Below are 26,784 nucleotides of genomic sequence, written 5' to 3'. Positions count from 1 at the left end.
ATGAACACATGAATATTGAGACAGGCAATCCACCGGGCTCTGAGTGTCTGACATGTTCTTGTTCAGTACATCAGGACCTGATCACTCTTTACCTGGGCCATTTCTAAGGACTGTGTGTGTACCAAGCCACTTTCATAGATGAAATAATATCTCTCTAACCCCTGACAAAGAACAGGCTTGCTTCTACCTGCCATAAAAGTGGCAAATCCCTATAACTCAATGCTCCTTTCCTAAGCACAACCCACTGCACATGCAGAAATCCAACGCGGGCCACCTGCATCATCCCTGTGGGACTTGAGGGACACAAAAAAATCAATGCAAACCAAATGAAGCTCATACAGTTTGCCATGCCATGAATAATAAAGTCCTTTGGCTATAACCCAGGAATCTTTTGCCTTCTGCCATCATTTAAGGAACAGTAATGGTCTAACTTATTCGCTTGCAAATAGGGTAAAATCTCAGACCTTTCACAGTTCTTGACAATGAATAAATAAATAAAAGGAGGCAAAAGCATTCCCTAATAGGGGAAAGCTAAATAAGTGTAGAAGCAATTAGAGTTAGAAAATCATGAACTAATGTTTAAACTAGTGGATAAGATCTGATTAGGAAAAGGATATTATATACAGTCTCAAAGTATCTCCCTACAAATTACTCATTAATTACAAAGAAAAAAAAACGAAGTTCAGTAGAAAAATCCAGCAGACACTGCCTTAACCAAGCGATCAAAGTTAACATTACCAATACTGGGACAAATAATATGTACTACCTGATGTAATTCATTGAGAAGGCCAAAATCTGTGGTATTCCTCCCCAAAATTATTATCTGACCCTAGTTGTAAGGAAACATCAGATAATCACAAAATGAGAAATACTATACAAAACAATTGACCTGTCTTCTTCAAAAATATCACCAAGTGATGTGGTGCATGCTTGTAGTCCCAGCTACTTGTGAGGCTGAGGTGGGAGGATTGCTTGAGCCCAGGAGTTCAAGTGAGTTCAGCCTAGAAAACATAGTGAGATTCCATCTCTCTAAAAAAATTGGGGTAAAAATCATGGCCAAGAAAGAAAAAGAAAAGCTGTGAAATTGTAATAAAAAGATGACTCAACAGATAGGACAACTAAATACAATGCACGATCCTGGATTAGATCCTGAACCAGAATTTAAAGAAATAATTATAAAGGATGTTTTTAAAATAAAAGGTAAGGTTTGATGCCTGTAGCTCAGGGGTTAGGGCACCAGCCACATACACCGGGGCTGGTGGGTTCAAATCGAACCCGGGCCTGCTAAATGACGACAACTACAACAAAAAAATAGCCAGGCATTGTGACAGATGCCTGTAGTCTCAGCCACTTGGGAGGCTGAGGCAAGAGAATTGCTTAAGCCCAAGAGTCTGAGGTTGCTGTGAGCTGTGACACCACAGCACTCTACCAAGGGCGACATAGTGAGACACTCTCAAAAATAAATAACAAATAAATAAATAAATGACAAATTTGAATATGGCCTGTAGATTTGAAAATAATACTAAATGCTAAAATCTATGATATTGATAATTATGGTGTGGTTAGAGTTTTAAATTGTGTATCACCGTGGATAACATGATGAAATCTCACGCCACCCTACTTTATCCTGCCAGCATATTCACGCTGAATACATTACCCAGTATTAGTCACTTAGCTGCCCTTATGGTGATCAGATCTACTGCCATGGTATCACAGTGCCTATGTTCAAGTAACCCTTATTTTACTTAATAATGGCCCAAAAGCACAAGAAAAGTGATACTGGCAATTTGGAAGTAGAAGTCATAATTTCTTCCTTTAACTGAAAAGGTGAAAGTTCTTAATTTAAGAAAAAGAAAAAAAGAAAAAAACTGGCTCAGCACCCATAGCACAGTGGTTATGGCACCTGTCACATACACCAAGGGAGCTGGGTTCTAACCCAGCCAAGGCCAGCTAAATGACAATGACAACTCCAACAAAAAATAGCCGGGTGTTGTGGTGGGTGCCTGTAGTCCCAACTATCTAGAAGGCTGAGGCAAGAGAATTGCTTAAGCCCAAGAGTTTGAAGTTGCTGTGAACTGTGACACTACAGCACTCTACCAAGGATGATGCCACAGCACTCTACCAACGGTGACATAGTGAGACTCTGTCTCAAAAATAAATAAAAAATAAAAAATCATAAGCTAAAACTAAGACTTACAGTAATAACACATCTCTCCATGAAATTGTGAACAATAAAGAAACAATATCGGGCGGCGCCTGTGGCTCAGTGAGTACGGCGCCGGCCCATATGCCGAGGGTGGCGGGTTCAAACCCAGCCCCGGCCAAACTGCAACAACAAAAAAAAATAGCCGGGCATTGTGGCGGGCGCCTGTAGTCCCAGCTGCTCGGGAGGCTAAGAGAATCGCGTAAGCCCGAGACTTAGAGGTTGCTGTGAGCTGTGTGACGCCAGGGCACTTTACCCAAGGGCGGTACAGTGAGACTCTGTCTCTACAAAAAAAAAAAAAAAAAGAAACAATATCACACCTCAAACCTCAAAACACTTCAAAAGTTATTGCCACAATGACAAATAATTAGTTAAGATGGAAGTTTGTGGGTAGAAGACATGAACCGGAACGTTTTCCAATTGATGGCAATGGGGGTTTGGTACTATCCATAGTTTCAGGTACCCACGGGGGGTCTTGGAACATCCGCCCTGAGAATTAGGGGTAGGGGAACTACTATGCAAGAGAAGGTTTATGTACATAGCAAATAAACACTCAAGTATTTAGTGATATAATGTGCCAAACTTATCTCAAATAGTTTAGAAAAATTTCTTCAAACGTGTGTTATATACTCTGTGTGTACATGCGTGTGTGTGTGTGTGTGTAAAAAAAGACAGACTATGGTAAAGCAAACATAATAACTGGTGAATCTGGGCGGCACCTGTGGCTCAGTGGGTAAGGTGGCGGCCTATATACCGAGGGTGGCGGGCTCAAACCCGGCCCCAGCCAAACTGCAACAAAAAAATAGCCAGGCATTCTGGCGGGCGCCTATAGTCCCAGCTGCTCGGGAATTGCCTAAGCCCGGGGGTTGGAGGTTGCTGTGAGCTGTGACACTAATAAAAATAATAATAATAAATAATAAATTTTAAAAATTGGTGAATCTAGATAAAGGCCATATAGAAATTTTTTGTTCTAAAAAATAATAATAAAAAATAAAAAAAGAAAATAAATTTCTTGTTCTATTCTTGAACCTTTTATTAAAAAAATTATCAAAATAAAAATTTACTTCATCTCCCTAGAACCAAATAAAGGCAAAAGAACTGCCTTGATTATACTAGATAATGAACAACACACTCTTAAGATGAAATATAAAAGAAAACATGGCCAAAGGGTTGCATTTAAAAGTATTATTCATTTTATACTTCAAAGTACCACATAGCTTTGACAAAAAAAGTAATTACTTTTACTTGAATATCTTATATGCATACATATATAAAAATTTATGTTACAGATATATTTCAAATGTCAGCTCTAAAACAGACAGCTAAGTAGTTTAGAATGGGGCTTTGGGCTACTGGGAGGCTGAGGCAAAAGAATTGCTTAAGCCCAAGAGTTTGAGATTGCTGTGAGCTGTGACACCACTGCGCTCTACCAACAGCAACAAAGTGAGACTTTGTGTCCAGAAAAAATGAGGCTTTGGACTCACAAACTTAGGTCAAATTCCAGTGCCATCATTTGTTTTCTGGCTAATTTTAGGCAAGTTCCTAAACCTCTATGCCTAAATTTCTTCATTTTTAAAATGTAGTTAACAATAGTTTCTCTTAAGATTTTTGTGATGCTATCAAAGGTCAACACATGCAAAGAACTCAGCATTCAGAATATGATTCTTGCTCTTATTTTTTTAGAAACAAATATCAAAAGAAAATTATTCTTATTCAGATAATGAACTGAATACCAAATCTCTTCTGAGATTGAGGCTTATGATCTGTCTCTTACCAATCTAAGAGCAAAGGAAAAAAAAAAAAGCTATGAGCCAAAGGGAACCAGTTCAGTGTTTAAACTAAAAATTAAAATGTAAATAAAGCATAAAATTTCTTTTTACAACTAGATTCTGTTATTTTTTAAGTAACATAATTTTAATGAATCATTGTTTAATAGTTAAATAACACACTAAGTTTTAAGTTAATTATTACTTAATGTATAATTCATTAAAGAATATGAAAATAGCTTTGATTCTACTTATCCAAGAGTATGTTCAATAGATAAGATTTAGACATTTTTATTCTTTTCTTTTTCTTTTTTTTTTTTTGAGACAGAGTCTCACTCAGTTGCCCTGGGTAGAGTGGTGCGGCATTATAGCTCACAGAAACCTCAGACTCTTAGGCTCAAGCAATCCTCTTGTCTCAGCCTCCCAAGTAGCTGGGAATGCAGGCGCACGCCACAAAACCTGGCTAGTTTTACTATTTTTAGTAGAGATGGTCTCTCACTCTTATTCAGAATGGACTTGAACTCCTAAGCTTAAGTAATCCCCCCGCCTTGGCCTCCCAGAGTGCTAGGATTATAGGCATGAGCCGCTGCATCTGGCCTATATTTAGATATTTTTAAAAAGCATCTTTAACACCTGTTTGGATTTCCAAAAGGAAGAAACTAACTACAGGGAATCTGCAAGCATTTTTAAGAGTCATAGTCAATACATTTTTACTGAGTAATTAAAGTGTGGAAGGTAAGAAATCATAAACTCTGTCATTTATTAGAATTTATAAACTCAAATGACTTCAGAGTCCAGGCATCAGGAATAGCCAAGTATAAATCAATAGGGAAGAATGAGTCCACAATAACTGGATCTGAAAGGTATTCTGCCTAAGGCATTCAAATTCAAGTTTTCTCTCATTTTCAAACACTGTGCCATATGTAGTCAGGCTGAGTCCATCTAAGGGGGCTCCTGATCTACTTTGACCACTGAATTTCGAATTTAAGACCCTGATACTTTAAGATATACATTTGTATACATACTTGGTGTTTTATACAAGTAATAAATGATTTCTAAAAATGAAATTCATGCACATTAAAAACATTAGGAAATATTTCAATTACTTCCCAAAGGCAATTAGGCAATTATATCACATTCTAGGTTGGTTATTTCTCCCCTTGTACTCTTTTTTTTTTTCTTTTTTTCTTTTTGAGACAAAGCCTTAAGCTGTCGCCCTGGGTAGAGTACCATGGCATCATAGCTAACAGCAACCTCCAACTCCTGGGCTGAGGAGAATGACTTGACTCAGCCTCCCAAGTAGCTGGGACTACAGGCACCTGCCACAACACCTGGCTATTTTTTGGTTGTAGTTGTCATTGTTGTTTGGCAAGCCCAGGCTGGATTCAAACTCACCAGCTCTGGTGCATGTGGCTGACACCTTAGCTGCTTGAGCTACAGGTGCTGAGTCCCCTTGTACTCTTAATTAAGAAACACCTTTATATGTCATAATATATAATCTCTTAATGTATCTAAAACTTTGAGATTTTAAGATTTCATGACAGATGGAACAAAATTCCTTCACATTATTAACAACTATGTACCCATGAAATAATTTAATTATCAGAGTAACAGCTTCCCTGCAACTCCAGGCATCTCTGGCTGGTGGGATCTGCCTATAATCATCCCTTTGAGGACACAGGGAGTCAGCGAGAGACTTCTGGACCCCAAGAGGAGGACAAAAACAGTGGAAAACTGGCAAGTAGTTGCGTGTGTTCCATAGGTCTAATCCTGCCAGCAGCTGTAAGTACAACAGCAGTGAGACTGCAAAATGGAAAGGCCTTACCTGTGAACTGTTTTGGTTCTTTGGACTTGGCACTCAGTTAAACTGCCTTGGGGAGAGCTTGGGCAGAAGTGTGGAAAACTTTGGGTGTTGTCTAGGGCCCCAGACTGAGCTGCTGAGCCAGACAAAGCTAATAGTGTTCAGCTATGGGCTGCAGGGAGCCATTGTGAGAGAACTGCCCAGGCAAGCTCTGTCCTCAGGGTTGCACAGCAAGGATCAGGCGGGAGCTAGTAATCTAGTGACTGAGCAGCCTAAAGGCGGGGACTGAGCTGCCTTACAGCCTTAACCCTCAGGGGCAGAGTGAGACCAGTTTAGGCACACTGGGTAAGTGGATAGCCACTTTAGCAGTGATCCCAGCGATAAGCACTTTCCTGGGAAAGTTTCTGCTTAGCCAAGTTTAGAAGTTTAAAGTGCCCTTTAAGAGGGCTGAAGAGAGATTTAGGGTCTCCACCCTATGGGGTTTGAGAAATCGGTGGAGGCCTCCAGTCGTATCAGCATTGTGATTAACATCTCATACCCCAGGAGACCACCTGTTGCCCAGACAATATAAAACAAGATATATATATGGCTTTGGGTTTTTTTTGTTGTTTTTTTGTTGTTGTTGTTGTTCTGTTTTTTAATTTCAACCTTTTCCCTACAGATTTTTTTTCTTTGTTTTTTTCTTTCTTTTCTTTCTCCACTTTTCTAGTTTAAATACAATTTCCCATTTCTGCCTTTTTCAGTAATTAGAACTTCATTTTTGCTAGTGTTTCTACCCCTATTATTTGGTTTTTCACCCAATTTTATCCCATAAAATTTTCTGTTTGCTTGTCTTGGTTTGATTTATAGCATTTTTGTCTTTCCTCTCTACTTGGTGGAGGTGGGGTACTGTGTCCGATCAGGTTAGCAAAGAGCTACTGACCTCAAGGGAACCACCCAACCGGGCACCCCCAGAGGTCGGGGTTCTTTTTTTAAGGTTGTGTCAAAGTACCCTACTGTACACCTATATTGCTCTGTCTCCCTCTTTCTGTGCCTCTCTTCTTTTTGTCAATATTCCCCTTTACCCACCCCCTCTCCTTTCTCTATTTTCTTTCCTTTCTTTCTTTTTCTTTCCTTTATCCCTTCTTGCTCTTCAACCTTCTCATCCTTCTAGTCCTTTACCAAAAGGACTCATTGAAACCCTAGTCCACAGGCATGGGAACTTAAAGAGCAAGAGGAAATGAAAGGAAAATTAGGGCAAGGAAACAGATAAAAGAAATCACTCATGAAGAAGAACCAGCAGAAAACTCCTGGCAACATGAAGAACCAGTCCAGAGCAACCCGTCCAAGGGACCATGAGGTAGCTACTGCAGAGGATTCCACCTATAAAGAAATGTTAGGAATCACAGAAAGGGAATTTAGAATACAAATGATGAAAACAATGAAGGAAATGATAGAAACAATGAAGGAAACAGCTAAAAAAGTGGAAAATAATCAAAAGGAAATCCAAAAACGGAATCAAATAAGAGATGAACGATATGAAGAATCTAGAAAGGAAATAGCAGAGCTGAAGGAACTGAAGCAGTCATTTAGGGAACTTAAAGATGCAATAGAAAGTATCAGCAACAGGTTAGACCATGCAGAAGAAAGAATTTCGGAGGTAGATGACAAAGTACTTGAGATAACTCAGATAGTAAAAGAGGCAGAAAAGAAGAGAGAGTGACAGCAGAACGTTCACTGTCAGAATTATGGGACTTTATGAAGCGTTCCAACATACAAGTTATAGGAATTCCAGAAGGGGAAGAAGAACGCCCCCAGAGAAATGGAAGCCATACTGAGAATATTATAAAGGAAAATTTCCCAAATATCACCAAAGATTCTGACACACACCTTTCAGAAGGATATGGGACCCCACATCACCTAAACTCTAACCAAGCTTCTCCAAAATGCATTGTGATGAAACTGCCCAAAGTTAAGACAAGACAAAGTCAAAGACAAAGATTCTTCAAGCTGTCAGGAGTAAGCACCAGTTGACCTACAGGGGCAAATCCATCAGAGTGACTGCAGACTTCTCTAATAAAATTTTCCAAGCAAGAAGACAATGGTCATCTACCTTTAATCTACTTAAATAGAACAGAATTCCAGCCCAGAATTTTATATCCTGCTAAGCTAAGCTTTAAAATTGATGGAGAAAGCAAATCATTTACGGATATACAAACATTGAGGAAATTCACCGCAACAAGACCAGCAGGAAATATTTCAACCTGTTCTACACACTGATCATCACAATGGATCAGCAGCAAAGTAAGAACTCAGAAATTAAAGGACAGAACCTAACTCCCACACTGATGCAAAAGATAAAACTAAGCAATGAACTCTCATAAAATAAGATGAATAGAACACTACCACACTTATCAATTATCTCAATAAACTTTAATGGCTTGAACTCCCCACTGAAGAGACACAGATTGGCTGACTGGTTTAAAAAACACAAGCCATCCATTTGCTGTCTGCAAGAAACACAGCTGCCTTCAAAAGACAAATTAAAAATCCAAGTCAAGGGTTGGAAGACAATTTTTCAGGCAAATGGAATTCAGAGGAAAAGAGGAGTTGCAATCTTATTTTCAGATACATGTGGATTTAAAGCAACTAAAGTCAAAAAAGACAAGGATGGTCACTTTACATTGGCCTACGGAAAAATACAACCAGAACACGTTTCAATTCTAAATATTCATGCACCCAATTTAAATGCTCCCAGATTCTTGAAACAGACCTTACTCAGTCTGAACAATATGATATCTGATAATACCATAATAACAGGGGACTTTTAACACTCCTCTTACAAAGCTGGACAGATCCTCTAAACAGAAATTAAACAAAGATATAAGAGATTTAAATGAGACCCTAGAACAACTGTGCTTGATAGATGCATATAGAACACTCCATCCAAAAGATAAGGAATATACATTCTTCTCATCTCCCAATGGAACATTCTCCAAAATTGATCATATCCTGGGACATAAAACAAATATCAACAGTATAAAAAGAATTGAAATTTTCCTTGCATCTTCTCAAACCATAAGGCACTAAAGGTGAAACTCAACTCTAACAAAAACATTCAACCCCACACAAAGGCATGAAAATTAAACAACCTTCTGTTGAATGACAGATGGGTGCAGGAAGAAATAAAACAGGAAATCATTAACTTCCTTGAGCATAACAACAATGAAGACACAAGCTACCAAAACCTGTTTTGAGAGGAAAATTTATCGCTTTATATGCCTACATTCGAAAAACAGAAAGAGAGTGCCATTAACAAATTCACAAGCCATCTTATGGAATTGGAAAAAGAAGAACAATCTGAGCCTAAACCCAGTAGAAGAAAAGAAATATCCAAAATCAAATCAGAGATCAATGAAATTGAAAACAAAAGAATCATTCAGAAAATTAATGAAACAAGGAGTTGGTTTTTTGAAAAAATAAATAAAATAGATAAACCACTGGCCAGACTAACTAGAAATAGAAAAGTAAAATCTGTAGTAACCTCAATCAGAAACGATAAAGGGGAAATAACAACTGATCCCACAGAGATACAAGAGATCATCTCTGAATACTACCAGAAACTCTATGCCCAGAAATTTGACAATGTGAAGGAAATAGACCAGTATTTGGAATCACACCCTCTCCCTAGACTTAGCCAGAAAGAAATAGAGCTCCTGAACAGACCAATTTCAAGCACTGAGATCAAAGAAACAATAAAAAATCTTCCACCCAAAAAATGCCCTGGTCCAGATGGCTTCACACCAGAATTCTACCAAACCTTTAAGGAAGAGCTTATCCCTGTACTGCAGAAATTATTCCAAAAAATTGAGGAGGAAGAGGGCAGCGCCTGTGGCTCAGTCCGTAAGGCGCTGGCCCCATATACCGAGGGTGGCGGGTTCAAACCCAGCCCCGGCTGAACTGCAACCAAAAAATAGCTGGGCGTTGTGGCGGGTGCCTGTAGTCCCAGCTACTTGGGAGGCTGAGGCAAGAGAATCGCTTCAGCCCAGGAGTTGGAGGTTGCTGTGAGCTGTGTGATGCCATGGCACTCTACCAAGGGCCATAAAGTGAAACTCTGTCTCTACAAAAAAAAAAATTGAGGAGGAAGGAATCTTCCCCAACTCGTTCTATTAAGCAAACATCACCCTGATACAAAAACCAGGAACAGACCCAATTAAAAAGGAGAATTTCAGACCAATTTCACTCATGTATAAAGATGCAAAAATTCTGAACAAAATCCTAGCCAATAGATTACAGCTTATCATCAAAAAAGTCATACATCGTGATCAAGTAGGTTTCATCCCAGGGATGCAAGGTTGGTTTAACATACACAAGTCCGTAAACGTTATCCACCGTATTAACAGAGGCAAAAATAAAGATCATATGATCCTCTCAATAGATGCAGAAAAGCCTTCGATAAAATCCAGCATCCTTTTCTAATTAGAACACTGAAGAGTATAGGCATACGTGGCACATTTCTGAAACTGATTGAAGCTATCTATGATAAACCCAAAGCCAATATTTTACTGAATGGACTAAAACTGAAAGCTTTTCCTCTTCGAACTGGAACCAGACAAGGTTGTCCTCTATCACCTTTACTATTCAACATAGTGCTGGAAGTTCTAGCCAATACAATTAGGCAAGACAAGGAAATAAAGGGAATCCAAATGGGAGCAGAGGAGGTCAAACTCTCCCTCTTTGCTGACGACATGATCTTATATTTAGAGAATCCCAAAGACTCAACCACAAGACTCCTGGAAGTCATCAAAAAATACAGTAATGTTTCAGGATATAAAATCAATGTCCACAAGTCAGTAACCTTTGTATACTCCAGTAACAGTGAAGATGAGAAGCTAATTAAGGACACATCTCCCTTCACCATAGTTTCAAAGAAAATGAAATACCTAAGAATATACCTAATGAAGGAGGTGAAAGAACTCTGTTTAGAGAATTATGAAATCCTCAGAAAGGAAATAGCAGAGGATATAACAAATGGAAGAATGTACCATGCTCATGAATGGGAAGAATCAACATTGTTAAAATGTCTGTACTTCCCAAAGCAATCTACCTATTCAATGCCATTCCTATTAAAACACCAACAACGTACTTTCAAGAGTTGGAAAAAATGATTCTGCGCTTTGTATGGAACCAGAAACCCCGTATAGCTAAGGCAGTTCTTAGTAATAAAGCTGGGGGCATCACCATACCAGATTTTAGGCTGTACTACAAAGCCATAGTGGTTAAGACAGCATGGTATTGGCACAAAAATAGAGACATAGATACTTGGAATCGAATAGAAAACCAGGAAATGAAACTAACATCTTACAACCACCTAATCTTTGATAAACCAAACAAGAACATATCTTGGGGGAAAGAGTCCCTGTTCAATAAATGGTGTTGGGAGAACTGGATATCCACATGTAAAAGACCGAAACTGGACCTACACCTTTCCCCACTCACAAAAATTGATTCAAGATGGATAAAGGACTTAAATTTAAGGCATGAAACAATAAAAATCCTCAAAGAAAGCATAGGAAAAACAGTGGAAGATATTGGCCTGGGCAAAGACTTTATTAAGAAGACTGCCATGGCAATTGCAACAACAACAAAAATAAACAGATGGCACTTCATTAACCTGACTAGCTTCTGTACAGCTAAGGAGACAACAACCAAAGCAAAGAGACAACCTACACAATGGGAAAGGATATTTGCATATTTTCAATCAGACAAAAGCTTGATAACTAGGATCTATAGAGAACTCAAATTAATCCACATGAAAAAAGCCAACAATCCCATATATCAATGGGCAAGAGACATGAGTAGAACCTTCTCTGAAAATGACAGACGAATGGCTAACAAACACATGAAAAAATGTTCATCATCTCTATATATTAGAGAAATGCAAATCAAAACAACCCTGAGATACCATCTAACCCCAGCGAGAATGGCCCACATCACAAAATCTCAAAACTGCAGATGCTGGCGTGGATGTGGAGAGAAGGGAACACTTTTACACTGCTGGTGGGACTGCAAACTAGTACAACCTTTCTGGAAGGAAGTATGGAGAAACCTCCAAGCACTCAAGCTAGATCTCCCATTCGATCCTGCAATCCCATTACTGGGCATCTACCCAGAAGGAAAAAAATCCTTTTATCCTAAGGACACCTGCACTAGGTGTTTATTCCAGCTCAATTTACAATCGCCAAAATGTGGAAACAGCCTAAATGCCCACCAACCCAGAAATGGATTAACAAGCTGTGGTATATGTACACCATGGAATACTATTCAGCCATTAAAAAAAATGGAGACTTTACGTCCTTTGTATTAACCTGGATGGAAGTGGAACACATTATTCTCAGTAAAGCATGACAAGAATGGAGAAGCAAGAATCCTATGTACTCAATTTTGATATGAGGACAATTAATGACAATTAAGGTCAGGGTGGGGGAAGGGGAGGGCAGAGAGAGAAAGAAGGAGGGAGGGGTGGGGAAAGGAAAAGCAGAGAGAGGGAAGGAGGGAGGGGGGTGGGGCTTTGGTGTGTGCCACACCTTTTGGGGGCAAGACAGGATTGCAAGAGGGACTTTACCTAACAAATGCAATCGGTGTAACCTGGCTTATTGTACCTTCAATGAATACCCAACAATTAAAATAAAAAGAAAAACAATAAAATTGAAGTAATAGTAAAAAAAAAATTCAGTTATCTTAGAAACATTGAAAATTGTTGAATTCATTCACCACTAAAATGTTTGGCCTAAATATTTTGATTGAAAAAAATTTAGTTTCCTTTTTTTTTTTTTTTTTGAGACAGAGCCTCAAGCCATGGCCCTGGATAGAGTGCGGTAACATCACCACTCACAGCAAACTCCAATTCCTGGGCCTTAGTTAGCATTTTTGACATGGTACAATGTAGCCTCTATTCTACTGAAATACTTGCTAACCATGTGTTTAAAAATATTTTAAATAAAGTAAAAACCCTGTATGTACTCACTTCTTTCTAGATGTTCTCCAGTAAGTATAACAGAAAAACGGGGTATATTCCTGCTGCATTCCTGCTGCTGCATTCCCTACCATTTGCATTAATATTGTTTTAATACATTTTGTGTTTTTTTTTCATACAGAGTCTCTCGGTAGAGTGCTGTAGGGTCACAGCTCACATAAACCTCAAACTCTTGGGCTTAAGCGATTCTCTTGCCTCAGCCTCCCAAGCAGCTGGGATTATTGGCGCCCACAAAGTCTAGCTATTTTTTTGTTGCAGTTTTCATTGTTGCTTTAGCTGGCCTGGGCTGGGTCCAAACTCGCCAGCCTCGGTGTATGTGGCTGGCGCCCTACCCACTGAGCTACGGTGCCACCTGTTTTATACTATTAAACATTGTTTTGGTATGTTTTATCTTTTCTAGTATACTTTAGACTACATAATTGCACATATATATCTTATTCTATCTTTATCAATAAACATTCTGTACTTATACAGAAGGTGCTCATAAAAAACATCCAAGAGGAACGTTCTTTTTCTCAGGATTACAATGATAACCTCAAATTAAACTTTCAAATTCTGACATGAACTGAGTTCTTACATGATTAAAATTATTATACTTTTAAAAATTCTCTATAATTCAGAGAAGTTCTCAACATCAGTAACTGATTATGTTAATTTATAAGGAATAGTATTCTTAAATATTACAATAACTTTTTCAGTTTCAAAAAAGTAAAACTTTAAGCATGTTACTTAAGGCTACACTTCATTTTAAACACTGATTTGAGAGAAAGATAAGTTTTTAGAAAGTATTATTTATAATCATTAAGTCTTACCTGAGGATTCCAACCTGGATCTAAATTTTTAACGACTGCAATATATTCCTGCATTGCTTGCCTGGGGCTTGAATCACCAAGTGCTTTCCATGCTTCCCTATAGTGTAGAGTATCAAAAATGACCTGTTATTAAATATGTAAATAATGTAGACAGCATATTTCTCTTTATTGTTAAAAAAATTTACATACATTTTAAGGGTATAAAGGTATTTCAAAGGTACAAATAAAGACAAGCAGTGCATAGGGGAGCCCTCTCTTTCTGCATTTACACTGGTCTAACAATATAAACCTTATCACTCCTATGAAGTATTTTTACTTTTTTTCCTAATCGCCCTCCATGACATTTTAGTAAAACAGATATATTGCATATCTGTTGAATTTTAGAAGACTACAAACCACTGTAATCTAAGATTTTATTATTCCTCAAAACCCGATCTTCACCCCTGTTGAAAATATATGTCTACAACCCAATAGAGGTAATGCTCACATTATGAATTATAACTAAGCTTGTTGCATTTTGGTAGCATGAAAATTAATCATCACACAAAAAACAGTATTTCCTGCGACAATGTATCACACTTCTTACTTCAAATGCAAGAAATCTACTTTTCCTTTCTGCTGTTATCTCATCTATAAACTACCAATGGTCAATCCTGAGGCCTTGGTCAGGGACTTCAAAAGTGAGGGAAGGTGTGGGTAGAAATAAGAATACTAATGAGTCAGAAAGTAGGAGGTGACTTTCTACAATATAAATACTGAAGTAACATTTTAGTCCTGAGCCCCAGTTCAGGTCATTCTTTTCATTTCTGTCTGTAGGGTACCCCAACAGGCCTCCTTGGTATTTCCCTGCCAATTCTTTCTACTTCCAACCGGGGGTTTCTCTATTTCCTTGATCCACTGTAAAACAGAATTCAGTCCCGCAGTTTTTTCACTAACTTCCTGCTCTGATGATGAAGATAACATCGCTCTATGCTTTCTAAATTTATTTTCTCTCAACCTCTTTTTTTTTTTTTAAGAGTCTTACTTTATTGCCTTTTGTAGAGTGCTGTGGCGTCACAACTCACAGCAACCTCCAACTCCTGGACTTAGGCAATTCTCTTGCCTCAGCCTCCTGAGTAGCTGGGACTACAGGCACCCACCACAACACCTGGCTATTTTTTGTAGCAGTTTGGCCAGGGCCGGGTTCGAATCGACCACTCTTGGTATATTGGGCTGGCGCCCTGCTCACTGAGCCACAGGTGCCGCCCTTCTCTCAACTTCTTGAGAGTTACTTGTATACATCTTTACACTTTACCCCTAAATATATCAGCTAATATAAACTGGGAATTTGTCACCAATACTATCATATAAATAGAAACCTGACTGACCTAATAATGTCCTTTAGGGCTTTCTTCTCCCAGACCAGGAGCCAATCAAGACTCACATATAGCACTGAGTTACATATATTCTTAGTCCTCTTTGTCTTCGGTGGTATTAACATTTTTTTAAGAGTCCACACCAATTGTTTTACAAAATATCCCTAAATTTGGATCTGATTGTTTTCTCACCTACATAGTGTCCTTGTCAAAAATGATTAATCATGATTAAAACCAGGTTAAATATTTCAGCAAGAGCAGTATATAAGTGACATGTCCTTTACAACGCTCATGTTTTCGGTTTGTCCCACTATCAATAAGACTGATGACTTGGTAAAGGTATTATCTGCCAGTTTTTTCCTTTCTAATTAGTTAAGTAAACCAGGGGTCAGCCTATAACCCATAGTTTTGTTCCCCAATAGTGTTTCATCTTTTTTTTTTCTTTTGAGATAGAGTCTCACTTTGTCTCCCCTGGTAAAGTGCCGTAGCATCACAGTTCACAGCAACCTCATACTCAGGCTCAATCTCTTGCCTCAGCCTCCTAAGTAGCTGGGACTGCAGGCACCCACCACAATGCCTGGCTATTTTTTTTTTTTTTTTTTTTTTTGCAGTTTTTGGCTGGGGCTGAGTTTAAACCCGCCACCTCCGGTATATGGGGCCAACACCCTACTCCTTTGAGCCACAGGTGCCACCCTGGCTATTTTTTTTTTTTTTTTTTTTTTTAGAGATGGGGTCTAGCTCTAGCTCAGGCTAGTCTTGAACTTGTGAGCTCAAGAAATCCACCCTCCTCAGCCTCCCAAACTGTCATCTAACGTTTTAGCAATAGATTTGTCCAGTACTTTTCCATCTAATGTTTTACTATACATTGATGATTCTTTTTTTTTTTTAAACAGAGTCTCAAGCTATTGCCCTGGGTAGAGTATGGTGGTGTCATAGCTCACAGCAACCTCCAACTCTTAGGCTCAAGCAATCCTCTTGCCTCAGTTTTTCTATTTTTTTTTGTAGAGACAGAGTCTCACTGTACCGCCCTCAGTAGAGTGCCGTGGCGTCACACGGCTCACAGCAACCTCTAACTCTTGGGCTTACGCGATGCTCTTGCCTCAGCCTCCCGAGCAGACTATTTTTTTTTTTTTTAATGCCTTTCTTTCTTTTTTTTTTTTTAATTATTTATTTATTTATTTATTTTGCAGTTTTTGGCCAGGGCTGGGTTTGAACTCGCCACCTCCGGCACATGGGGCCAGCGCCCTACCCCTTTGAGCCACAGGCACCACCCCAGTTTTTCTATTTTTAATATAGATGGGGTCTTGCTTTTGCTCAGGCTGGTCTCAAACTCGTGAGCTTAAGCAATCCACCTGCCTTAGCCTCCCAGAGTGTTAGGATTACAGGCAAACATTGACGATTCTTGCTTGATGGCTATAAAATCTAAATGTATTTTAATTGCTAAAAACAGGGAAAAATAATGAAGTTATAAAATTTCACAAAATAAAACAAAAAACTTGCAATAAAAGTTACATAAGGCATACTCCAGAATAGTAATAAAATGCCAGAGAACTTTTGTTATCATCAACCAAGTATACTCATGCCAGAATATAAATCAATACACTGCTTACTTCACTGAGAATGTGCTACAGACAAGTTCAGCAGCAGAACTAAACAGGGTGGTTAGTGACAGTGATTTACATCCAGGTTCAAGCTCTGTATCTTCTAACAGTTGGGTAACAAACAGTTAGCAGCTGATAGGCAATTTATCCAGTGGATCAAATTTTGTGTAGGGCTATTCCAAATGTAAAGTCAGAATCTCTCTTTTAAGCAATTCCCCTCTATATAACCATATTTCATCTTTTTAAAAAAAGAAACTCTAGTCTCTGTATTTCTTTTAATTCCAGGGTTTATGCCCCAAAGTTTTCTCTTTTATAACTAAGATGCCCTATTATATGCAATTTCTCTTTTTTCACTTAGACAAAGTAAGAGAAAATAAGGCCTAATAACTGATAAGAGGGAACCTCTGAATTATAAGTAAAAAAATTAGGGCAAGTATAATCTTTTTACATATTCAAAGATAGACTCAGTATCTGGTTTGTGGGCTTTTTCCCCCTTCTTTCAAGAGATTATTATAAGCTCTGTTTCCTGTGGTGTGGGTAGGGCAAGAACAGAGAAGCACCCATGAACAAGATAAAATTACAACAGGGGAACAGAGGACTGAAAAATGGGGATTTATTCTGTTCTTCCCTCTTCTCATCCTTCTGGCCATCTTCCAAAGATCTCTACAGATGGGAGAAGTGGCAACTCAGTAGGGGCTGTATGGTAGGAAAGGAAAATCTCAAGCAATAGCTGTTGGTAGTTACTCTCCTACTACAAATACACAAGGTATGTATGCTTGCTGTGAACTACTTAGATACCCACACCCTGACATAAGAAAGTCCTTTAGAAGACTTAGCTAAAAGCAGATTCTTTTAATCCCTCTCCCAATTGCCTGTCATTAGCACAGTCTGTAGCAGAGAGGGATTAATATAAAAATACTTGTTAATCAGCTCACTACTTTCTAACACCTAAACACCTAAGCCATTCCCAACAATAGCATTAAAGATTCTAAGAATTTCTTACCATTTTTGCTTTCCTTCAAAATCAAAGAAGCTTGGTTTCGGAGTATTGCAATTTCCAACTTTGACCTAAATGAGGAGGCAAAAAAAAAAATCAAAAACTTTATTTTCAAAGAAATGTCTGGGAAATGATTTCTTTTCAAATTTATTATGTATATTTTGTAACTATAAGTTAGAAAATATTTATGTCTATATGGAATAATAAAATTTAACAATCTTTGCAAAAGCAAACAAAAAAACTCCAAACAAATCAAACTCTACATACAAGCTGCTTTGGTTTACTGTATAAAATTATTATTTAATACTGTAATACAGAAATAGTATGAATGACAAACAGCTGCACTCCTAAGACAAACTGTCAATATAGACTATGTAATCTTTATTACCATTATAATATAAAAGAATTTTCAAACATGCAAATAACAAGCTTAAAAGTTCAGTTTGCCAGAATTCATAATATTGTTCTTTCACAATGATTCTCTAGTAGCATTTCATCTCTCCAAAATTTCAGGATAAAGTACTATTTTTTTTTTTTTTTTTTTTTGTAGAGACAAAGAGTCTCACTTTATCACCCTCGGTAGAGTGCCAGGGCGTCACGCAACTCACAACAACCTCCAGCTCCTGGGCTTAGGTGCTTATCTTGCCTCAGCCTCCAGAGTACCTGGAACTATAGGCACCTGCCACAATGCCTGGCTATTTTTTTTGTTGCAGTTCGGCCGAACCCAGGTTTGAACCAATCACCCTCAGTATATGGGGCCAGCGCCCTACTCCCTGAGCCACAGGTGCTGCCCTAAAGTACTATTTTAAAAGTGTCCAAATATGAAGCTTACGAATACACGTTTAGATGTCAAAAGTCATGTAAAAAATTTCAGAGGTTCTCAACAATATAAATTCTATTTTTCTACAATAATCTTCTCTTGTTTGTGGTCGATATTTCTATTTAATCCTCAAATGACATTTGTAATAAAACTATAAACTGATAATTTTCATTGTAAATAAGCATAAATGAAATTCATACAACAGCAGAATTACACAGCCAGATTCCCAGCATCAGAAGTAATCTCTTTTCCTTATGAACTTTTAAAGCACTTACTCTATATATTTCTTAAGGCACTTTTCATTTTTTCTATCATGTGTTAGAAAGTTTTACCTAAAGCTTCCATTAGAACAAAGCCTCTAACTGTTCTTAACTAATCCACAGCACCTATCTTACTTCCCAAGGACCTTCCCACTACTTCCTATTACTCTTACACACTTGAATTTTGCTAAAATCTAATTGATGCCTTTAACCAGAATGATATATTCTCTGCCTTAGGGATTTTTAGTTCCATGTTTTGCTCTTGTTATTCCACTCACCTAAAATCCCTTCTCTTCTTGCCTCTGCTTTTTCAAAATGCTACACCTCCTTCCAGTCCTATTCAAAGTTCAGATTCTAAGACTGCTTTCAAACTACAATGTTTAGCAATTAATCACATGGCCCTCTGGCTGTTATTAAAACATAATTACAGAGAACAGCTCTGTTATGATGGGATAGAGGGAAGGGAAGAAAGGATGAGAGAGGAGACATGTTTTGTTTTGTTTTGAGACAGAGTCTCCCTTTGTCGCCCAGTTTGTAAAGTACTGTGGTGTCATAGCTCACAGCAACCTCAGACTCTTGGGCTCAAGTGATCCTCTTACCTCAGCCTCCCTAGTAGCTGGGACTACAGGCGTCTGCCACAATGCCCAGTTATTTTTAGAGATGGGGTCTCGCTCTGGCTCAGGCTGGTCTCCAACTTGTGAGCTCAGGCAATCTGCCCACCTAGGCTTCCCAGAGTGCTGGGATTACAGGCATGAGCCACACCACCTGGCCAGAGCTGTATTTTTTTTTTTTGCAGTTGTCATTGTTATTTAGCTGGCCCTGGACAGGTTCGTGTGCATGTATGGTGCATGTGGTTGGCGCCGTAACCACGGGTGCAGAACCATGGAGGTGTATTTCTAGAACAATCACCATGTATCAAACTCATCATATATGTTATCTCACATAAATCACACAATAATCCCACAAGGTATGCCATTACAAACTCATTTTGTAAATCAGGATAGAGAAGGTCAGGAGGGTTGTCTCAGTTTACACTTTAGTAAATCTACATACAAAGGCATCAGCAGTTTTATACCTCATAACAACACAGGAAAAACGCATCTTAGTATTATTACAAAAATAGTTTCGACTTTAAGGATCTATGGACCACAGTTTCAGAACTGTTGCCTTAAAAGATTACTGAGCCAGACACAAAAAGCTTAGGCTTCTGGATGATTTCATGAAGCAGAGCCACCCTACCAGCCCAGGAGCACCAGATCATCACGTGAGAGGAAATCAAAGGTTCAAAGCCTTTAGCCTAATGGACACAGAAGCTTTTATAATTCCCAAATTCAAAGAATAGTTCTAGATTCAAAAAAGACTGAAAAGTTAAACTATAAGATTTTAAGACATCATGAACAGCAGTTATCAAACCATGAGATAATGAATTATAAGCTGTGAAGCAAAAGTCACTTTAATAGAACATCTATATTTTGTTCTCTCTGGGATGGATGAATGGACAGACAGGTAGAATATAGATAAAACTATACTTTCCAGATAGCTATATATAAATAGGTATCTATATCCAGCCATGTGACATGAAAAATAATATTAACAATGGTGGATACTTTCCAGACACCACTCTTGATATATCCAGTGTCCTTAAAAAACTATTTCAACAAAGGATGCCAAAGTCAGGTGCCAATACATCAGTGTCCCCAGGTTAAAGTCAGAGGGCATGCTCAACATTCTCACTTGTTCTAGTGTTGAAGGCTCCTATAAAATGAAGCAAAAGGAATTCACAATTGCCATTGTCCTACAGTTTTCACAGGTGTCAATTAGTTATCTGCTGCTGGAAAGAGTGTAGGCTAATGCATAGAAGGACCAAAAAAATGTTAATTGGTTTGATTTTTTTTAAGCTTCATTAAAAGATGATTTTGAAGCTAAAGGCTTATCTGAGACCAAAAGAGATAGGATGCTAGGTAAGTTTAGAGCTCTACCTAAGAAAATAAAGCTCATATCAGCTTATTATCTTCCTGCCAACAATCTTACCTCTTTCAGCTTAAAAAACAGGGTGCTATTATAAGTACAAAATGTTATTATTTTATGAGAAATTCTGACCCAACATGCAGAAATTATATTGCACTTTCAACCTATTATTCTTTTTTTTTTTTTTTGAGACAGTCTCGCTTGATCACCCTCAGTAGAGTGTGGGGGCGTCACAGCTCACAGCAACCTCAAACTCCTGGCCTTAGGCGATTCTCTTGCCTCAGCCTCCCGAGTAGCTGGGACTACAGGTGCCCACCAGAACGCCCTGCTATTTTTTTGTTGCAGTTTGGCTGGGGCTGGGTTTGAACCCGCCACCCTTGGTATACTGGGCCAGTGCTCTACCCACTGAACCACAACCTTATTACTGGCACCACCCACAACCTTATTATTCTAACAAAGATGTTATCTTCAACACTATCTCATAACTCTGTTAAAAATATATTTAAAAGACTGATAAAAACTGTAGCCCTCTATCATATCTAAGCAAGTACAATCTTACTCTCTAGTAATGTAGAATTTTACTTTCAGATATAGACTACTCAAGAACATCAAATTCTTGAAAGGATGAGAGACACTTCTCCTTTAGACTACCTGGGTGAAGTGAATATACCTGACATAGAATGGTTGCCAGTTGACAGGTAACTACAGTTCACTGATGACTTGGAAATGAGATATTTAATAATGACGACATTAATAGCAATAAAATGTCTTAGAAAGAAAAAAAATGTTCTCTGGGGAGTTTAGAGAAAATCAGAATTAGAGAATCAGTGCACAAATTACAGGTCCTAGCACAATACTCAGTATTAATTACATCTGTTAAAAAATTAAGAGTTCCAAACTAATGTTATCAATACAGTGTAAACAACCGAAGAGAAAACAGACATCCAGAACTTTCTTTTTAGAGGCAGAGTCTTACTTTGTTGCCCTTGGTAGAGTGCCATGGCATCACAGCTCATAGCAACCTCCAACTCTTGGGCTCAAGCAATCCTCTTACCTTAGCCTCCCAAGCAGCGGGGACTACAGGTGCCTGCCACAATGCCAGGCTGGTTTTTTTTAGAGTCAGGGTCTGGCCCTCACTCAGGCTGGTCTCAAAGTCCTGAGCTCAGGCAATCCACCTCCCTCAGCCTCCCAAAGTGCTAGTATTACAGGTGTGAACCACTGCACCCAGCCCATCCAGAACTTTTGCAAGAAAGCTTATCGTAAGGTCAATTTGGAGGCAATTTTCATTCAAAACTACGATTTATATCATTTGTTCCTACAGCTAATCTCTCAGGTAACATTAGCCAATATCCATAACCATGATCTTCAAAAGAAGGTTCATCTATATTCAGTATGTCCAGTTTAAGAATACAGGGGTTCCCCTTCCTACAATTATTTTATTAAAAAGAATACAAGGGGGAATTGGTAATTATATCAAGAGGGAGGAAAAAGGTTAAAAGTTTAATGAAATGAAATAGGCTATTATCCAGAACTCCATTTCCTCTAGTATTCAAAAGATCTGGACTTTTCTGAACTGTCATTTAATTCTTGTCAGCCATTTTTCACACGTTTAAATCCAGACTCCTCAAGTATTTCAGAATGTAAACCTCTTAAGGGCAAGTGTCAAGATGTTTTTGCTTCTTTCTATTCTCTGTAGGCATAACGCTCACCTGTGCTGCACATAAAAGATGCTAAACAAGTTTTTGTGGATTATTCTTCCTTTTAGTATCCAACCAATGACTCTTTGAATGATACATCAAATGCCTTACATGAATAACTTATATGTTTTTCTATTTCCAAGTAAAGTTTGGAGAGAGTCAGGAGCTACAATCCCGTTCTGAATGATGTTTTTTTATGACCCTAGGCAAGTCACCTACTCTCTTTGGGCTTCAAGTTCCCTTTTCTGTAAAAGAAAAGGATTATTTCATCTGGTATTCAGTAGCTCTAAAATTTTTATGATTGTATTGAACAGACAGGAATATATTCAACCACAACATAACTGAAATTAGCGTTTAAAAAAAATCACAATTAGGCGCCTGTGGCTCAGTTGGTAATGTGCCGGCCCCATATACCGAGGGTGGCGGGTTCAAACCCGGCCCCGGCTGAACTGCAACCAAAAAATAGCCGGGCGTTGTGGCGGGCGCCTGTAGTCCCAGCTACTCGGGAGGCTGAGGCAAGAGAATCGCTTAAGCCCAGGAGTTGGAGGTTGCTGTGAGCTGTGTGATGCCATGGCACTCTACCGAGGGCCATAAAGTGAGACTCTGTCTCTACAAAAAAAATAAAATAAAAATAAAAAAATAAATAAATAAATAAAAACAGATAATACTGTGCTTTATTTTTTCTGTACTGTATCTTATTTGTTTCAATATGTTTCAAATATATTATTCTCCTGGATCTAAAAATATATTAACATTATCATATTTACTTCCATATGGCACTTTGGGAAAAGTCAATGAATGGTAAATCTTATCCTCATTTTGTAAAGGTTTGGAGGCTGGTGAAGTGTAAGGTTACCGAGTAAGTTGGAGAAGACACAGAAGAACTGTCATTGAGTGTCCAGCTACACAAGTATCATTCCTAGGATATCAGACAGGTCTTTTCCACGTCCAGAAAGATGCTAATCGCAAGCAGATGATCAAAAAACAAACCAAACACACATACACAAAATGTCATTACACCTAGCCGTTAACCATACGTGTTTGCTATCATGTTTTCGAGGTTCCGTGTCTCTCGCCTGCCACATTACCTGTTTGTACCTGGCATACAGGTACAAGAGCTGCTCCCGGCTGGCCACCTGAATCAGGCCCTGGAGGTGCGAGGCAGCCTTCTCAAACAACTCTGCTAGGCTCCTGGACTCCTCGGTCTCCGGGCTGTGGGGGGATTCCAAATCACCAGAGTCGTCCCCTGAGCTCAGCTCTCCACCGCTGTCGCCTGTGGTGGCCCCCGCAGGCAGGAATGGTGAGGCCATGTCGCCTCGCTCGGTCTGTCCCTTTAAACGCGGTCTATCCTCCTCAGACAAGGTGTAACGCCGGCTTGGGGCCCTGGCCAACCCCGCTAGGTCCTGAGCCGGATGCTGGAGTCGGACCCAGGCTCGCTCACTCCGCGCTCCCTCACGTAACTCTCCCTCCCGCTCACTCTACTGCTGGAGCGTGCAGGGCGGGCTCTACTACCTGTTGCTGCTCTATCCAGTTGACCTGGTTTTCTCAGGCTTCTCTCTGGGCTAACAGTACGGTCGGACTAGCCCTGGGACCCTCCAACGGCGCGGGGACCCAGAGCAAGCGCAGGCAGGATGCTCGAGAGGTCGCGGCGCGCGGCCGGCGAGGGGCGGCGGAGGCGGAGCGGCGTGCGCGCGGGGCGGCGTGCGCGTCTGCGGCGCGCATAGGGAGGCGTGGGTCGTCGTACGTCTGACGCCCTGCCCTCTCGGGAAGTTGGTGGGCCGCACTGGCGGCCTTGGAGGAACTGCCTTCTGTTCGGTTGTGGGCGTGTCTGTTAGTCGTTTTGTTGACAGTAGTAGTTCCTCTGGGACCGTTGTCGAGATAGGCCTTCGGGGTGGGGTTGGGGAGGCCAACTAATTGGTAGTGTAGCCGCACGAGCCGAGTCGCGGGGAACGCGGAGCTGAAGATGAAAGTTCCGCCTGCTCCCGTCACCCCCGGTTGTGTGCCCTAGGCCCCCCTAAAGAGCCATGCGCGGGACCTGCTGCTTAAGGGTTTGCTTCTGTCTTGAGTGAATGGAAAACTGGGACATGGGGCTTTTATTGCCCACTGTGTGATTACTTAGTCCAGTCTCTCCTCTCCATGTTTCGCTTTCCATGCCTGCAGAACCTTCATCTCTCGGGGCTCTGAGAATAGGCTTTGGGCAGGCGGGGGTGAGGGCCTTACCACACTTCTCATTCGGAGCTCTTCCTTTGCTACTGTAAATTGAAACCAAAAAGTATGCCATAGTTCTGCCCTAAAAGAACTCACAAAACTATTATTTCTAACTATAATGATGATATAAGAGTTAACATGTACTCAGTGGTTATGTCCTAGATGTAAAAAAAAAAAAAAAAAAGAAACCAACTTGTATCTTTCTTTAGTAATCAATATAATAAGCACCAGAATAATGGTACAAAGAAAGTGTTAATAATGATGGTTATTTACCATTTGGGATTAGGCTTAGACAGGTGGACAGGATGAGGAAATAATGAGAAAAGGTAGGAAGGTGAGAAAGAGTAGATCAGGATTCAACAAACATTCATGAAGTATCCAGACTAATCTCCTACTGTCAAAAGTACTTACAACTAAGTCAAGGGTTATCCAGTGGCAAAATTCTTGCAATTAAAATATAATAGATGGGCAGTGCCTGTGGCTCAGTGAGTAGGGCGCCGGCCCCATTTACCGAGGATGGCCGGTTCAAACCCGGCCCTGGCCGAAATGCAACCAAAAAATAGCCGGGCGTTGTGGCGGGTGCCTGTAGTCCCAGCTACTTGGGAGGCGGAGACAGGAGACTTGCTTGAGCCCAAGAGTTGGAGGTTGCTGTGAGCTGTGATGCTACAGCACTCTACCCAGGGCAACAGCTTGAGGCTCTGTCTCAAAAAAAGAAGGATTATTTCTTAAGTACATAAAAGCTTGCACATGGGGTACCTCTGACCACTTCCTCTCATTTCTACAAAAGAAGTTTAGCTGTAAAATGGTTCAAACTCCTATCTCTGGGCCAGACTTCCCCATCTGATAACTGGTATTGAGGCCAGGCTGTGTTACAAAAGTAAATTAATTAATACTTTCAGAGGCTGTCATATCTAAGGGTCTTCCAATTCTTTAAGAGACATCCCAGGGGTGAGTTAGGATATCAAGGCTCATTGTCCCATAGTCCTTTATGGGAGGGAAAAGACAGAACACTCCAGCCGTCCAGGCATCTCTGGGGTGCAGGGTACCTTCACAACCCCAGGCAGGCATCCCGTCTGGTAAACCAAACCTCCTCCAAGGCTCTGCGTGGTGCTCTGGGAGAGGTTACCAATTAATTTTTCACAAGGAATGTCATACAGGACCACCTCATTCCCTTGTGATGGCTACCAGGGACAGCACTCCGTGGTACTGCCCTGGGACCAGACCTGTCTTTCTCCTCTCACTCCCCACGCCCCACTTCCTGGGGAGTAGACTCTCCTCCTTGCCTCTTGCAAGTCTCTTGCTATGATTGCCTCCCAGTCCACCTGAACCTATATAGGTGTCCACAAAGAAAGTGCCTCTAATTTGCAAAGAAGTGGGGGCTGGCCTGAGGATGTAGCATGTCCCTTAAGATCATTAATGAAATCCTTTAATACAGCTCTCTTATCCCCTGTAGTGTTCAGGGGATAAAGCCATCCCATGGAAGCAGAGTTGTTACAAAGACTGAGGTGTCAGAAAAAGGTTCCCAAAGCCACAAAAGTGAAGAGGTCTCTAGACAAAATACGTTGCTTATGGCAAGAAGTTGAAAAAACAGAGCAATCCCCTCTGGGATGACACTAAAGGGAAACAGTGGCTTGTGCTTTGGAGTTCCATCAGACAAAAAGGGTACAGGGAAAGGATAGAGACTTAAAGTGGCAAATGTAAGACCTGTTTCAATTGGCTTCTTATTCCCTTCTCTCCTTCCAATAATGCCATGTCTGAACTGTTAACCATACTTTGGGGTTGATTAACCATAGTGGGAATGATTGGCCTTTACAGTGAAACAACAGAGTAATCATTAACCTTCAGTTTTCAATAAACACTCCAAAAGAAATCAATAGCCAAGGAAAAGTGGACAAACTGGCCCTACAGCATTCTGTGAACTCCAGTGGATGCTCTACACTAGCACCTCCCTTTTCCCTCTCCAGGATGCCATGTTGGATCCTCCATGTTTGTTCTCCTTCCAGGAAGCCATGTGGCCTCTCTCTTCACCTTCTGGGATGCCATGTGGCCTCCCCACTCTCCTTCTAGAAAGTAAAAAAAACACTATGCTTTTATATTCCTAACTTTGTCTAGAGAAATTCCTTTCTCATCCTGGGAGCATCTACTGGCCTTTTCATGCTAACACTTTTGTGAACACACCTGAGTAAGGGGATGAACAAAATACTGGCACAGCAGGGCTGCACTCAGCAGACACAGACGCTCTGTCATCTTACCTGGGATCTGATGTGGAATGTGGGGAGTG

At 39.9% G+C, this 26,784-nt stretch overlaps 1 protein-coding gene across 1 annotated transcript in view; it reads right to left on the bottom strand.

Moving 5' to 3' along the window:
• The window catches only part of ACBD6 (acyl-CoA binding domain containing 6), a 253,061-nt gene extending 228,972 nt beyond the window's left edge, over nt 1–24,089 (bottom strand). The window contains exons 1-3 of the mRNA XM_053607457.1: nt 23,384–24,089; nt 17,557–17,621; nt 13,598–13,694 (exon numbers count right to left, since the gene is read on the bottom strand). Coding sequence (XP_053463432.1) covers nt 13,598–13,694; nt 17,557–17,621; nt 23,384–23,605 — 384 coding nt within the window. The 5' untranslated portion in view covers nt 23,606–24,089. The remainder of the gene's footprint in view (nt 1–13,597; nt 13,695–17,556; nt 17,622–23,383) is intronic.
• Between the last annotated feature and the right edge of the window lie 2,695 nt (nt 24,090–26,784).

The sequence above is a fragment of the Nycticebus coucang genome, chromosome 10 (assembly GCF_027406575.1).
Source record: "Nycticebus coucang isolate mNycCou1 chromosome 10, mNycCou1.pri, whole genome shotgun sequence".
NCBI lineage: Eukaryota > Metazoa > Chordata > Mammalia > Primates > Lorisidae > Nycticebus > Nycticebus coucang.
This window is presented reverse-complemented; position numbering and strand designations above follow the sequence as displayed.